This window comes from Oryzias latipes, chromosome 13 (assembly GCF_002234675.1).
Source record: "Oryzias latipes chromosome 13, ASM223467v1".
Taxonomy (NCBI): domain Eukaryota; kingdom Metazoa; phylum Chordata; class Actinopteri; order Beloniformes; family Adrianichthyidae; genus Oryzias; species Oryzias latipes.
Window position 1 is genome coordinate 26096481 of NC_019871.2, and position 17536 is coordinate 26114016.

At 38.6% G+C, this 17536-nt stretch overlaps 1 protein-coding gene across 8 annotated transcripts in view; it reads right to left on the minus strand.

The window, feature by feature from the left end:
- kirrel3 (kirre like nephrin family adhesion molecule 3) overlaps positions 1-17536 on the minus strand; it is a 185772-nt gene that overhangs the window by 17419 nt on the left and 150817 nt on the right. For 5 of the 8 annotated variants that reach the window (XM_023961939.1, XM_023961934.1, XM_023961935.1 and 2 more), the window contains exons 8-12: positions 9981-10129; positions 9754-9881; positions 9219-9345; positions 2872-2972; positions 2487-2697 (exon numbers count right to left, since the gene is read on the minus strand). In XM_023961939.1, coding sequence (XP_023817707.1) covers positions 2487-2697; positions 2872-2972; positions 9219-9345; positions 9754-9881; positions 9981-10129 — 716 coding nt within the window. The remainder of the gene's footprint in view (positions 1-2486; positions 2698-2871; positions 2973-9218; positions 9346-9753; positions 9882-9980; positions 10130-17536) is intronic. The other 3 variants (XM_023961937.1, XM_023961938.1, XM_023961941.1) reach the window with 1 other exon arrangement.

Genomic DNA, 17536 nt, shown 5'->3' on the forward strand with positions numbered 1-17536 from the left:
TCAATTAGTAATGTCAGCTTCATACAAGATCCTCAGAGGATGAAAACATGATAAAACTGGGGAGGAGGTGGCAATAAACAAGTATTTTAGGTATTTTAAAGTAAAAAAAAAATCACTTCAATGCTCAATAAAGGCCCTTACAGTTGAGTTCAATCCCAATATATTGACAAACTCAGCCTACCATCATGCCGCCTTTTAACATACCATAAGAATAGCATGTAATTTAGGGTTGGGCGATGTCCCTTAAATTGGCCGTTGACGATGTTTGCTGTCAACCATCGGGATGGACGATGACATCGTCGGGGGGGGGGGTATTTTTACATTTTTCGTTCTTATATAACTGCTATTCGTTTTTTTTTGCTTTTTTCATTTTATTTCCCAATTAATGACTAATCCACGATGATCCAGTATAAACTGAGGGAAGTGACTTTAACAAAAAAAAGTAACAAACAAAATAGAAAAGAAGTGGTCCGCTCCCGCACTTCACTAGTGAAGTGGACCGGCAGAGCGCGGACTTACAGCTATGTGTTTGAGGGGGGGGGGGGGGGGTGCTTTGTTACATGAGCGGTATGTGGGAGATTTAAGACTGCGATCCGTCCCGCAGCTCTAGGGGTACAAGCAACCGAACTCAGAACCGGGTCTAAAAGTGTGTCTCTGAGCACAGCTCGGATCGTCAGCACACAGCGGTTTGAGCTTCAAAGCAGAAATGTCGCTCAGTCCTTAGAAAATATTCAAACAATCACGTGGATTTGTGTTTCCAGTCGTGTCCCGACTAAATAAAGGCTGATGTTATTCTTACATGTTTACGTGCAGCCAGCAAGCAGCACCACCCAAAGCTAATGTTGTTAGCCCGTTAGCATACTGCTAATCCTGGCTTCGTTCAGAAAAAGCACTGACCACACGGATTAAAATTCAAATGATGAGCGAACAGGTGTTTGATAATAACCGTAACATTGTTAAAAGCACGTTTAGAAGATCGTCTCGTATTTTACCGAGCTGACATGTCAATGTATATAGCCGCTCGGCGCTGTTTAACATTGTTTTGTATTGAATTGTTACATTCAATAAAGTTTGAAAAAAAAAAAGCCGCTCGGCGGAATTTATATCCTTCCGGTTTTCAAACCCTACTTGCATGTGCGAATGATTTATTCTGACGGAAAGTGTGACCTTAGTGAACGTTTTTATATTCTGAAAACATTTTTCTGGGCCCATGTACACGGTTGGATTCTAATCCGACCATTGATCCCATCAAGATATTTTGTATATGTAACCGCGGCTTATGGTGTCGACGCGCAACGTGGCGGGGGCGTGGCATCACGATGGTGGTCTCTCCATCGGGATGTCAGTCACCCATCACGATGGACGATGATATCGTCCATCGGCACAACCCTAATGTAATTATTTGTGCCCAATGACCAAATACCATTTTAATGTGGAAAAGAATGTAGTTTGCATTCAGATTTTGTCATCTTACAAAACCTGTAACATGTATGTTCCTTTTATTAAAAATAAAAATAATCAAAGTATACATATCTTTTGACTGCATGAATTTGCTATTACAGTAAAGTATGTGTCTCCATTGATTGTACTTGACTGGGATTTCAAGTGTTTATACCACATTTGTGCAGGAATGTATCTGCCCTTCTCTTTTATTTATGAAAAGGTAAACACTAATGGCTACAGGTCCACACTATCCAACTAAAAATAGAACCAAGGTGTATATCATTCCAAATCAATTGGTTGGTCTCCACAGGAATCCTTATGACCTACTAAATAATCTGTGGAGCAAGAAAAAAAGTATATTTAACCTGGAAAACTGTTAGATTTCATAAAAAGATTTGACTTACAAACAAAGGAGACAAGAACCTCCTTGCATATTAGAAGTTCATAAAGGTAGTTATTTTTAACCTTAATTTTTAAGCAGAAAGTAAATGGAGTAGTGAGCATCTTTTAGTTGACTCTTATGTCATCTGCCCAAGTCTTATCAACGACGGCAGTACAAATGAACCTTCCTTAAGATCACCAGGACAATTTCAAGAGCCCATTAAATCTGTTCACGCTAAAGTAACCAGATTGCATTGGCTTTCTCAAATAACCTGGTTTCTTGAGTCTTTTGCACACTGGAAACCTGGTTTCCTTAACCAGGGTAGGGAATTGGGAAATCAGCTTTTACCAAGTGCACATTACCATGACAAAGGCAGTTGACACAGAGCCCTCAATTTTCATTGGAGAGAAGCAGATGGATAAAAAGAGAGATAAAGTCCCAGTGAGGGAGGGAAGGTATGGAGACATAGTTTTGTCCATGTAAAACCATAAACTGATTAAAAAATACAACTGAAGTCCAGGTAAAGAAAAAAGAAAAAAACACTGTGTCAACAGAACTTGGAGACCAAAGGAACAACCACAGTTTGCCTATCATCTATCAAAAGTCTATAGAAAAGCACAAACACGGAATTTGAAGAAGAGGAAGGTGGAACCTGTCGAACCTTGGCTCCCACCTTGTTCCTTCAGGCGTATGATCTCAGTGTCGGAGCCAAAGCTGTTCCATGCTGTGCAGTTGTAGATGGTCTGGAAGTCTGCTGGGACGATGTTGCTCATGGTGAGGGTGGAAATGACCCCTTCCTCTGTGTTTACAGTCTCTACAGTGTAGCGGCCAGAAGTTCCAGACTCCAACACGGTTTCCTTCCATGACCATGCCTAACAATGGAAGAAGAAGAAAAAAAGACTTTTACACTCAATACAGCAATTTTGGAACATTTTTCAACTTTTGTGAGCTGTACAGACATTTAGCAGATTGCGATGGAGGGGGGGAAGGAATCATTACGTATACAATGAAATACTGCCTGCTGAGTAAGATTTGAAATAACTAACAATACGGTCTGGTGGAGGTGTGCTGCGGATGAAGCATTTGATCTGGCCCTTTTCTCCATGCAGAGCTTGCTGAGTCTGGGTGCTGGATATGGTTGGTGGTCCTGAAAAAGAAACAGAACAGAAGTGATAAAATAAAAATAAATAAAAATATCATTTCCAGTGTTCTTCAGTTGGATCTTGTTAGTAACATCTGTTCTGAGCTTTGCAGCTTTGGCTGCATCTGCACGTTTCCTTCATAAGTACAGTTTTCCCGTATGCACCTTTGCCAGATTTGAGCAAAGGACATAAGTGGTGACCTAGACATCCTTCTGGATCAAGACGCTGTTGATTTATGGCTTGGTTGATTTCTCCTGCTGAGGTAGATTTTGTTCTGTGAAGCGTAATCAAGACTGCACAGATGGAAGAAGGACATGCCTCTGTGTAGAGATAAGCGCTTGATGTAGTGTCCCACTACATTCTATTAACTTACAACAAAGTTCACCCCTAAAACACGTTACTGGAGAAAGACAATGTAGAATCTTAGGCCTCTACAGTTAATAAAAGAAAAAGTATGAATAACTGGTCATTAATTAAAGATTGGACATTTGTCAAGCTGTCTGTTTCTGCTGTGAATTACCAGTCAACAAATGTTTAATCGCTTACATTTGTTCTACGCCATTGAGTTCCCTCATAAAATTAGTTAGACTAAATTAAGTGCTCTTATTATTACCTTGAATTCCTTGAACAAGATTAGCTTATTCAACGGGAGAACTGAAGCCCTGCACATAAAGGCAGTATGCATCCTTAGAAGTTGAACAAAATCTTATTTGACACATCTGGCGTCGTGCAACCCGAATGGCTGGTTTGGAGGCTTCTCGCCTTAGTTAATGATGTTATGTGTGTTTCACTTTAGTTTAAAAGATTTTACCAACAATGATTTTAGCGTATGACTACGGAAACTGTGATGAAATGTACAAAACTAAGCCTTTTTGCTAAATTCCCGGGCGCAGCTCGTCTGCAGTTCACCGCTCCCCCAGGGGATGGGTCAAAGACGGAGAACAAATTTTGCACACCTAGGTGTGTGACAGAAAGTAGCACTTTACTTTGCTTTCTTAACTGGCTGCTATATTAATTCTTTATCCTCGTTAAATATGGTACAAAACATTATGTTCCATACCTAAATGTTTGCTGTCACATGAGCTTTAGCACATCTGAAAGCTGGGCTATTACAAAAAGGCAAATGAGAAAGTAGTGAGAAGTTCCTCCTGTTAGAAAGGCCTTTAAAAAGCAATAAAAAGTGAATGTTATGTGATAGGGTTAAGGTTAAGACTTTGGATTTGACATAGAGGGGTAGGCAGGCAAGCGAGGAAGCTTCTTTGATTAGTGAGATAACTCAAATCTCTGCCAACTTCCTTAAACTCCCGCTCTCTGCCATCTCTCTGGCGATACATAATTGCAGTTTATTACCTGTCTCTTATTAAAATGAATTAGCATTTTAATGAGACTTTGCCAGATGGTGTCTTGGTATGCTTCTGGAGGATGCTGGAAGGCTGCTACTGTACTGCAGTGCGCTGAGCTGCAGTCGTTTTCAGATAAATGTGCTGAAAGCTGTTGTCCTGTTTCCCCTGGTCAACCAGCATGGAATAGATGGGTTAACACAGCAAGTGCATGTCGTGCTCCCTAAAAGAACTTTTTAATCTAGAATGTAGAGGAATTAACTTATGATATATAAACGTGTGTGGTTAGCATCGCTTCAAGCTCACAAGGAAAGATTTATTGCTCTGAGGCATGTTTTGATGCCCGGAGAGGATGTGTTCAAGTGATAAAAGCAACAAATTTAACAATATAATTCAGATAGTTTTATCTCTCTGACTTTTCTGGGGTTAAAAGTGTGTGGATGTGTGTGTGTGATTAGTAAGCAGACATATTAGGAGCTAGGAGGTGGGTGGCAGTACAGCATCAGTGTTTGGGAGGATAATCAGAACACGGAGTGCATTGCTTTTATCATCCATCCGAGGTGTTAATGCTAAAGTGGACATCCCAGTGTTATTGCACGGTATCAATGTGGGTGTCAAAATGCCAGAGCTTACATTTCCTTTTCAAGCTGAGCTATTTGATTTGAACAGATGCTTGACATTTCCTGTCTACCTAGCAGATCGGCTTTCAAGATTGTCAATTTTTTTCCCTTTTTTGTGAGAAAAGTGAACACAAATAGCTCCAGGGCAACAGAAACGAAGATACTCAGTCACTTATATTTAAATTTAAAAAATGTGACTTATGAGGGGGAGACTTTGAACCAGCTCATTTTACTCTAAAAATATTTTAACCCTCTATTTCCATTTGTATCTTAGTTCATACAGACATTTTCTGAGACTCCTATCCTATTAGCATTTAAAAAAAAATAAAAATAAAAAAAACCTTAGAAATTGTTTGTAACTTGAGCCATATATGTTTCCCTGTAGTCCCTCATCATTCCACTAGAGGCAGTAGAGAAGCTTTTCCTGCTGATTTCAAAATGAAAAAAATATTTGGCGGAAAAGTTTAGCTAATTTTCAAAACTTTATGGTGAGAATAACTCATCTATTGCCATTTTTTTTTTTTTTGTGTGTGCCTTTGGTCCATGTCTTGAAAGAGCGCAGGCATTATTAGAGACCTGCCAACGTTTGCTTCACTGAGCCAGCACCGCCAGTGCAGTGTCTACTGGAAGGGGCTGTTCCTCACTAATTTATGTACGGTGGCCAAGAAGGGTCACAACACAACACTAGATTTCACAACACAACACAATCACTCACAACACAACACTTTAACTCACAACACAACACCATAACTCACAACACAACACAATAACTCAAAACACTTTAACTCACAACACAACAACTCACAACAAAACACAATAACTCACAACACAATAAGACGCAACACTTTAACTCAACGGAAGTACCAGTATATCTGCAAAGGAAGTGCTTTTATTCTGAAATTTCCACTGGGCTCAAACAGTGGTTATTAGTCTCCATTCAGGGTTCACAAGGTCATTTGTCATATGTGACCCACTTTGAAGGCTCAATGTTCCTCAGTAACCCATGTTATTTTGTGTTGTGTTGTGAAATCTAAAGTGTTGTGTTGTGACCCTTTCTGGGCCACCGTATCTATGTCACAATGTGAGAACCCACTCATTTTCGTGGATTGGGAGAGGCTGGTGCTCGGCGCAGGTTTTTTTAGAGGAATACTCGGAAATGCGTGAATGGATCAAAATACCGCTTTGGGTTTTTTTATAGTGAGGAATGAACATTATCAAAAAGCTGATTTCACATAAAAAATACCCCCTTTAACCCTTGTGCTATCTTAGATGACCCCACCCTTACATTTACGTGTTCTCCCTACCATGACAAAGGTGGATAAAGGTGGAAAGATTTCATGTAATCCATGGACACCAGTGAAGATCCCAAATCATTGAAGAAAAAAGGTTCAGAGCACTGTCTAGTGGGTCTAGATGACCCAACTCCCAATGTTAAAGTGCCTAGGATGGCACAAGGGTTAAAAATGTGTGGATTGAATTGGAGGCAGTGCTTTATTTTCCTGAACACTCATTTCAATGTTTTGCATCCTAAACTAAAAACTAAAACTAAAAAGAAAGCAATATTTTTTTGTGGATTTCATCAGTTAAAAAAAATCATCTTAAACACACACACACACAAAAATCTGTGAATTTTTTAATGTAGTGAGCTGTATAGAGTTAAAAAACTAAATAAAGGAAGCCCAAACATGTGATTGTTACAAATGAATTTGTAACAGTTTGCACAAAATATTTTTAGCAACTGTTAGCTTAAATGAATCTATGCAGTTAAGCAGATAATGCTCAAAACGTTTATGCTTAATAATAACTAGTAAAAACATTCATATTAAATTTCAAAAGAAATAGCGTTCTTCTTCTAGTTTGTATTTTTCTGTTGTCTCTAAAAGTTTAGAGAATGCTGGAGTTCTAATGAACCAGCCACATAGTCCAGAAGAGATGAAGATTTATAACAACAAAACACTCAGCAGGATATTGATGGGCTCTCTGGCCCTCCCTTTTTCTTGTTGCGATAATGGGTTTTTTCCGCCAAAGCTCCCCAAATACCGCATGGGTGTTAGTATACGTGTTCCTTTGCCCCTATAGAGACATTTGTGCACAAAAAGAAATAGAAGTCAATTCATAGATATTTATAAATCATATAGAAGTCTAATAGATGTACTTTAAAAACTAAACCCTTTCAAGCACGATAGAATAAATTACTTTTTTCTTTTTTGCAAAGCATTAAAAAGTAGACATAAATTTACGTTTGTTTATGTACTGTGTGTATAATTAGATGTATGAACTATATTATCTGACAGGTTTGTAGCCATAAAAGTAGCTTTTTGGTAAAAAAAAAAAAATGTCTCACTGCAGTAAGCAATATATATCCATTAGTGACTTAAACACAAACTGCCTCCCCTGCCAGCTATTTGATTATAATTAAATTACATTCATCCCCAGGGAAAGAAAAATCCTAATGTCTGTGCGGCATGGCACAGTGGGATCCGGTGACACAAAACGACTGAGTGAGATAGACAGAGGCGGTGATAAATTATAAACACATGTAGTTTAAATGATGGCTGTAAGGAATCAGGGGATAACTGCAGGGAAAACAAATAGCACAGAAACACCCAAAAATGCTGCAGACGCCATCTCATCATGAATAATCACACGTACACACTCATGCGCTCTCTTAGTGCAATCAATCGGGTGCATCTGAATGTCAACGAAGTTGGTCCTATAGGGGTGAGGGGAGGCGAAGCATGCCCAGGTTCATCCGCAGTTGAGATTGTGGCATGGGACAATCAATAAACCAAGAGATGAATCCCTGCACGGCTCCACTTCAACCACACTCTTTGCACATTCAGTAGTTTGACAATCTGATTTGCCTGGAGGTCCAGGTAAAAATTGACTCCGCAATACTCATGTGGTTTGCAAAAAAGCAAGGGAGGTTCAATTATTGAGCGAGAGGGACGAGGTCAGGTGGCTTTAAATGTCAGATGACAATCCGAGCACGGAGGCAGAAGATTATGAAATAGGTGAATGAGCAGAGCACATTTATTAATTCTTTGGGGAAACAAAAACTTTTCAAAAGCCTCAATTGTCTTTTCATCAAGGCAATATTTTGTTTTCAGAAATAACATTAACTACGTAACATGAGCACAGAAAAACTGCTGTAGAATAAACCAACACATTGAATATAATGAATTCTCCTGTAAAGATTACAGCTGAAAAGAGGACACTAGTATGGGCTGCAATCAAACAAATAGAGGACATTTAAAGCAGTTGTGAATTTTTGTCTTACGGCTGGATTTCAGCTTAATTCCTCTCCGAGGATGAGGGGGCTTCTTCAAGTTCATAGAAAGTCATGGTTCTGATCTTTGGCTGGAGGGAATACTGACATTCCCTTCTCTGTGATATGCAAAGCTAGTGTCTGGGTTTTGAAAAGGAAATCTTTAAACACAATGTTTGCTGCTTGATGTATCTACATTCCCAAATCAGCATGAGTACTGCTTACAGGCAAACTCCTTTGTTAGCTTTCAAAATGCGACACACTAGGAGCTTTAATTCAACATCATCCTGCCAGCTTGGTGAGGCCCGCTTCCTTCATTTTTTCTTTGTTAGACACATGTTTCTTTGAGATGGACATGGGAAAAAGAAGAAACATGTAAATCCTCCAGCTAAAAGCCTCTGCCACACTGAAGCATGCTCCATGAATATCAAGCGCTGATAATGAAGTCATTTGTTTGAGAGTCGCCAGGTCTCCCACCAAGGCTGGTATTCATTAGTCAGTCAGTGCCTCAGAAAAGGCAGCTTCCAAGTGATTCATGCAGAATATAATTAGCATTTAAGCACATTTCACCTGTTTATGAAATGTAGGAACACATTCTCAAAAGACTGGTTTATATTTACTCCATTCCTTTTTATATGTAAAGGCTTCTAAATAATACCATGCGATGAAATGACTGCTTTAACATATTGTAGGAGACACATTGTGAATTTGCATGCTTTTGTACAGTGTTGCTGTGGTGCGTGTTTGCTTAAGCTTTCCTATAACGCCTGCCTGGACTGTGATGCCCAAAAAAATATCAATGCATTGAATGAAAAAATAATGTGAAGAGTAAATGTAGGAAGAAATTATGCTGGAATTTCTCAAAGGAACACTTCTGTAAACTCTCAGACGAGTTGCTTACTTCCTTGTGCTGTGGTCCTAAGACCTCAAGTTTCACACTTGCATGTGTTATGCACTTGAAAACCTATTGGGAGGACATCCAGACTTGTTTGTGAAAAAAGACCAATTAGTTGTACAACTTACCATTAACAGTAAGAGAGACCTCCTTTTCGCCTGCGCCGACACGTGGGACCACGGCCCGGCAAACATATTTCCCAGCATCTTCTTGTCGCACAGATTTCAGTGTCAAGAGGTTCTCATTGCTAAGAACCTGCGGCAAAAGAGTCAGAGATCATCCAATGCAATGATTGGCAAGAAAAAAACAAAACAAAAAAACCTTTGCATTTGTGAGAGCTGCAAGGCGGTGCTAAGGGAAAAACCCAGGCAGCGCACAGACCATTTAATACTTTAAAGGGCACTTCTTCTCAATTATTAAAATCCAATTTAGGGTCCAAGCTTGGTGAAGAAAGGCTATGGCCCTTGATGTTGACAAAAAGTAAAGGGAAATGATTTTGAATTTGCGGATCAAAGCGATGGATCTTCAGTGAAAGCAAGTCAGCAAAGGTTTTGAATAGAATTGTAAGACTTTAATGGATACATAAGATTTTGTAGCTAGGACAAATAAATTACATTAAGTCTTGCCCAAATCATGACCAGCTTGGTTGATGCTATAACTTACCACTCCTGATCCTCTTTTCATCCACACAATGGTGAGAGAAGGATTTCCAGTCCAGGCACAGTTGAACACAGCGTCCGAACCAAGGTCAACCTGCAAGGACTGAGGCTCTGCAGCCATGCGAGGTCCAACTATTGAAAAGAAATGGGGCCAAAAATCCAAAACTAGACTTAAAGAACAAGTCATGATATTGCACTGCAGTCAAACAAAGGCATAAGAAGTGCTCTCACAGTAGACATCGACATTGCGGCTGACATTGGTGCTGCCGAGAGAATTGGTAACCTCGCAGGAAACTGGTTCGGTAAAGAAGGAGTGGTCCACTATCACCTCATATGTGTCTCCGGAGACCTCTTTAATTATGCTTCCTCCCTTGGCCCACCTGATGCAAAGACAATAGAAAAAAAAAACAACAGAGGCAAAGAGAAAAATGAGTCAAAGGGCAAAGACAGTTTAGACAGGTTTTCGCACCCTCTTGAGTCAACAGTTTTTTTCTCTTGTGCAAATAAATCATAATTCTGAGCGAGGGGTTTTGTGCGCTGGCTGCAGCGCATTTTTGTGGCAGTGCTCCATGCTGTGACAAGCTCCCTGGCAACTCGGAGTAGACAGCACGTTCCTCATTACGCCAGGCAGAGTGTGCAGCGCGGGGCGCCAGCTAAGAAAAACAAATCACAGAATGACAAATGGGTAGCTCTTTGAAGACATTGCTTGACACATACTGTATTAAACACAACAGCTGACATTAATAAATTGACTTGGGATCACATAAGAAAAAGCACATCTGTTTATTTTTGTGAATGATGACTTTAGTGGCACTCCACACGTGTTTAGGTGAGACTTGTATGGTGCCGCGGGCAGCTGCATCTCACTCTGCATGGCGCTGACAGCTCTCTGCTGTGGCAGAAGACAAAGCTCATTTATAAAAACGAAGCAGAGGTATCTGTGGAAGTGCTGGGCCTCTGGAAAATTAAGATGGTGCTACAGGACACCCGATTCGTCACTCGCAAGGAAAACCACCACTGCGAGCAGGTGGCAGCATGCTGATGTGAACCGGTGACAACACAACCGCTAGCTGTCTTCACTTTATATGCCTGCCAGTTCTAAGAAGACTTTTCATGGGATAGGGAACTCATTTGTTTTCCCTGACTAAGCTGGGCCAATGCTTGGCTGCAACACTATCATCTAAATGAGAACAGATTACCTCATTCAATCAGTAAGTGAAGTGAAGCAGAATTCTAATTGGGCTTCATGGGATTTTTTTTTTTTTTACCCCAGCTCATTTATTTTAGGCAGTAGATCTTTTCTGTGCTTCGCTCTTGTTTGACAGGAAGAGTTTTGTTACACCTGTGTGTCCAGAAATGTTGAAATTATGGCGGATGTGTGTTTCAAACCCATATCAAACAGAATGCTGCTTGTACAATGGATACTTTTGGGGAAATACACTGATTTATTACTGATAAAAATTGCACAAATGGACTGGATGATGATGAAAAATCGACAAAAAAGATCATTCGTGATAACTTGACATCAACTGCAAAATCATGATGAAGAAGGAAGAAGTTTTGACAACCTAGAGTGTTTAGTCTTTTTTTAAAATATTTGTTAAAATACATATTTTTTTCATTTCTTGAGGTTTTTAAAATTTAACAAAAATGCAAGATGCAAGTTATGCAACTTCTCAGAATTTCATAGGAAAAAGGTTTGAAAGGTCTTTTAAACTAAACTGACTTTTAAAGACCCACTCTGATCATCCTTTAGACTAGTTCCAAACCGTTTCCCGTTGTCTTTTAATCATGATTATGCCATTTTTTTTAATCTCAAATAAAAAAAACAGTTTTTTCTAGGACAGACTTCCTGCTGAATGGCAGGAGCTCATTACAAATTCACCTTTGAGTTGCTGTTGGTGCAGTAAGCCTGCCTTCTTTTCTCATCATCCATTCATGTACAATCTCTCACTCTCTTACAGCCCCCTCACAATTACACACTAACATTACAGGTGCAACAAAAATGGTGCGCGATACAGGAGCTATCAAGCCGTACAGTTTTGGTTGAGATTCACCATTGCAGTAAAAACATAAATACATAAATAAATTTGTGCAAACAAAACGTAATCCTGCAATTAAAAAGAAAAGCTGCAAATAACAAGAGATGAGGCTACAAATAAAGGAAACGCTAATGCAAATAAAAACCTTAAAAAAACCTGTAACCATCTAGAAACTTGTTGCTTTATGCTGCTTCATGGTTTACCCCCCCTTTCTGTAATCACCCTTCTACCCCCCCCTCTATAACATCCCTCTCTCATCTTCCGTCCTTTTCCGTCTGGTCCAACACCAAAGATTTTCAAAAATAACTAAAATGAATAAAGTTTGGCCTCAATTACAAAAGGGGTTTATTCAGGGGTTTGTTAGAAGATTCAAAACCCCTGTTGTTAAAGTAAAATATGTCCAACACAAGAGGCCTTCAGCTTTCATCTGTTTGCCCAGCTGTTGGACAGGACAATTAAAAAAAAAAAAAAAAGCGCGAAAGCAAATAAAATCCATGAAAATAAAAAACCCACAACATAAGTGGAGTAGCGGGGATATTTTTTGTCCGTGCACGGCTGTGAGAAGAAGGAGAAAAAAAGAACAGGAGTACGCATTGTCTCACCATTTGTACTTTTTAATGTGTTATTTGGCTAGGCCATGTATCCCTAGGTTTGAAGGTGAATTAAAGGATCCCGGTTTATTGTTAGCTTCGGCTAACATTGAGAAACCCAATGTGCAGAAAGACGAGAGGAGAGGAGAATCAAGTTTGCGATTTCACTCCAATATACAACAAAACATAGTTCTATGCACACAGTCTCACTCCAGAGCAGTGTTTTCCCCAGACAAACATAACTATTAACAGGTACTGAGAGCCTGGAACGTAAAAACATCCGAGTGGAAACAGCAATCAGCTAAAATGTTCAACTTCCGGTCCGGTGCACCGGCAAAAACCAATCCACTTCCATTGTAGGTCTTTTATTTGCATTAATTTTTTTAATTGTACCTGCATTTCTTTTTATTTGTATCATTTCTTGTTATTTGCAGCTTTTTTTTTTTTTTTTTGCTGTTTATTTTTTTGTTTGCACACTTTCAGTCAGACAACTCTTGGAGTAAGAAATATTTATTTGACATACTTAATTTGGCATTCACATTCATACAAGTTGGCATTCACATCTTTTCGTTTGGCATAGGTTCCGTTCAATTCCAAGAGAAATTTCCATAAAATCTTTGGGTAACAAAACCCCCCTTTACGGAGCCCACAGGTGGAAGCCGGGGAGGAGGGAGGGGCGAAGAATGAGCGCTGAGGGTAAGAAAGAGAATGAACAGCTGCGCACCTGGGCTTAAATAGGACGCTGAGCAGGTGAGTTAATTGACTGAACCGCCCTAAGGTTGTTACCTGTAAAACACTGCACCGAGTATCTGCCTGAAATACGACAAGTCGTCATTTATGTTGTTGTTGTTGCTGCCATGGTGAGTCATGACAACCTTAGTTTTGAGCTACTTGCCAGCTCAGATAAGAAAAACGAAGATGTACATGTATATTTAGAATGGAGCCGAGCAGGAAGCTTGTGGACCGCCAACTGCAGCCCCTACGTCACAGCTACAAGCTTTTTCCAATGGCATTGTTTGTCTTCTCCTGACTCACAATGATTTGAACAAAGAAAAACCTCAGAAATGCAATTTTAATCCTAAATTCTTTAACATATTCCCTCCATCAGAAAAATGACACAAGCCCATGTTAAAAAGACCAAAAACACAATTTGCATTGGAGTGGGTCTGTTGTAAAAAGAACAGTAGTGCAGACAACAATGACACTGTAAGAAAACAATATTGTTCCCACCTACACGCTATCAGCTCATAATGCAGGAGTCGCAATAGGTTAAGCACAGCTGTTTGGCCAGCCGGCTGCTCCCGAGTGGAGGATGCAGCTGCCAGGTTTGGGACCCCTTGACTGCATTTTAGGGAACAGCGACAGAATGTTGTCATCCTCAGGGAGCAAGGGAACTGTGCTGAAGTGTTGGGCCCTGTCCAAAACTCATGTCTAAACATAGCTGGCCCAGGGTAACACAAACACCTGCATTCCCTTTGGGAGGGTGGAAGGGTCAGTGCAGCCTCCCTCACCAGCTGACTCACTCTGTATGCTTCTGTAGCCTATTCATGAAGTTGATTCAGGCGGAGAGTATGAACCCTGTCTGCACAAGGGTGTTGGTGTGTCTCCACGCTAACACACACTGGAAATGAGGGCAATTTACGAGTTTATTTTCAGTCATGGTGTAACAATTCACTAGGATAGCTAGTCCTGTTACTAAAAAAATAAATACACGAAAAGGGGTCAAACACAAAAGAGCGTCTTAATGCGTAGAAATAATTTGCAGATAACAGAAAATTTCAGACACAACCCGTGCATAAATCAACAGCCAAAATTAAGGTATAGTCAGTTCAACCAATATGATCATTGTTCCATTCAAAAACAAACATTCAGGTGATTAGGCGTGCTCAGCCTTAGTCATTCATAGAGTTCAATTCTTCCGGAAAGTCAATAATTCCAAAAAATGAGGAGAGTCAATAAAGAAAGAAAAAAAAATAGCCCTAAAGCGATCGCTATTTTCTGGTATACCAGTAACTAAAAAAATACGGTTCGATCTCACCAGCGTTACTCCGGGATCACTGACGTGGCCTCTCGCAGCAAACTCTCCTGCTCCCGATCACGAAGCACATCTGCTGTGGGAATCGCGCCTCCCGGTAAAGCTTCCTCCGTTAATCCAACGATCCGGCTCCGGTGGGTTTCTTTCTTTTTCCGTTAAAGCTTCCAGCGTCCGAAAAAGTCAGAGAATTGACTCCCAACATCCACCTGTGGAGCTGTCATTCGCGGCCTGCAGGTGACAGGGGGAATCCTCGCACCACACCCCTCACCGGCGTTTACGAGGAAGTCAGCTGGCCCCGCTGTCTCGTCATCACCCCCTTATATAGTTTTTTCAGTCAGACAACTCTTGCAGTAAGAAATATTTATTTGACATTTTTCCACATTCTTTAAGTTGGCATTCACATATTTTCGTTTGGCATAAGGCTCCGTTCAATTCCATAAAACTTCCATAAAATTCCATAAAATTTCCATAAAACTTTCGGGTAACAAAACCCCCCCTTTACGGAGCCCACAGGTGGAAGCCGGGGAGGAGGGTGGGGCGAAGAATGAGCGCTGAAGGTAAGAAAGAATGAACAACTGCGCACCTGGCTTAAATAGGACGCTGAGCAGGTGAGTTAATTAACTGAACCGCCCTGGGGTATTTACCTGAAAACACTGCTTCGAGTATCTGCCCGAAATACGATAAATCGTCATTTCACGAAGTTCACCAATTATTTAGTTTTGATTCTTTTCTGTTTACAGAGTAATTTACATAAAAAAAACAGGCATCCCTTTTCCCCACAGCAGGAATACATATATAAATTTTTTTATATACAAAACATAAATTCCTGACGGTACCATGTCAAAAGAATTTTCTTTACTATGTTTTGCACACATCAGCATAATGTGACATTGTCACAATGGGTGTGTGAGCTGATGCAGTTCTAAAGGTAAAAATTGTACTGCTTATGGAAATATAATAACAGAGGCAAGAAAGAGGTGTTTCCGCACTATCATTCAAGAGAATAAAGCTTTATTATGAAAAATGTTAATAGTAATTGCTATAGAAAGCTGTACCATTATATCAATACTGTAAAATACCATTTGGATTGAGGTACAGTGGATTTTTACTTTACTATAAAACGTAAAATGATAAAGTGACATCAGAACGGACAACACACATGTAATGGCAGCAAAAAGTGATCAGTCCATCATTCCGGTCCAAATGTGTGGAAACACTTTGAATTTAGCAAAAAAGTGACTTTACATTGTGCTAGAATGTTCTAACAATGTTCCCTTTGGATTATTTGGATATAGAAAAACAACAGTGGGCTGAACTTTAGGAAACCAAAATGTGAATGGATTTGCCATTCACATTTGGTTTCCTAAATATATATATATATATATATATATATATATATATATATATATATATATATATATATATATATAATATATACATATATAATATATATATATATACATATATATATATATATATATATATATACTATATATATATATATATAATATATATATATATATATATATATATATATACATATATATATATATAATATATATATATATATATATATATATATATATATATATATATATATATATATATATATATATATAATATATATATATATATAATATATATATATATATATATATATATATAATATATATATATATATATATATATATATATATACATATATATATATATACACATATATATATATATATATATATATATATATATATATATATATATATATATATATATATATATATATATATATATACACATATATATATATACACATATATATATATATATATATATATATATATATATATATATATATATATATATACACATATATATATATACACATATATATATATATATATATATATATATATATATATATATATACACATATATATATATACACATATATATATATATATATATACACATGGTCGATTCTTTGGCTAAAGATGTCCTGGATCCATTTTAGGCTAGAGAATCAAATAGTTCAAAATGAACCAAAATCGATTATAAATCATATTGGCAACCACAAATGATGACATGAATCGAATTACCTTAATATATGTATATTTAAAAGTGCTGTGTGAACATCGGCCTTTGAAGGTAATTACTTTTTTTCCGGTTGTTTCTTGTGTTTGGCTACAAGGTGTTTTACTTTGCAATACGACCCATTAATGCATGATGTGTAATTGCCACCATATTGAGTTACCTGTCTTACTCAAGAGCACATTCAAACCAGAATTTGTTGTTGGGGCAGAAATTTAATGATTCAGTCGACGTGGTTTTTAAACAACTTCTCTTAAGCAACAACAATCCTAATAGATTTTTAGTGGTGGTTTGTGCACGTTTTATGTTCCTGAGTGTAGATAAGGTTATGAATATGCTTGTTTGGTCGTCTCTCATTGGTCATTATTATAAGGAATCTTTCTACGGCCGTATCAGGTGACAGTGGGGAGCTTGTGATGTTTGCTCCTTTTACCTCTAGCCATTTGGAACAGTGACAAAACTTTTTTTTTCTTTTTTTTCAAAATTACGTCTTCTCTCCTACTGCCATCATCTTCATCTCCAACTTTCTGACTTCTAATTGATCTTCTTTCTCCCCTTTAGCTATGGACTGGTATCCATTCGTATATCAGTGGAAATTTGTCACATTTCCATTCTTATTGTTATATTGCTATATTTTTACTCAGATTTATTGAACCAGATCGGTAATCAAAAAAGGCTATAAGGCAGAAAGAGACACCATCCCTTTGACTAGTGTCCCCTCTATTTTGGGCTTGTGTCTCAAGTGTGTATTGAATTGGAGGATAGAAGAGTGGTGCACTGCACATTGGGAATGGATGGCTCTCTTGGGAAGGGAAAAGAGGCCATCCGTCTAAGAACTACTCCATCTTTGCGCTCTATCTGATATGGGGTAGACAGAGTGTATTAGCATGGAGTAATGGCCCCACACTGCTTGACCAGTTTCCTGCTCTCCACTGTGATATTGCTCTCTTGAGGGGACTGTCTAAGGGCCCATAACTAGTTGAAGTCCTTCAGGCAAGTCTTATGATGTCCAAAAATCTCTCATTCATAATA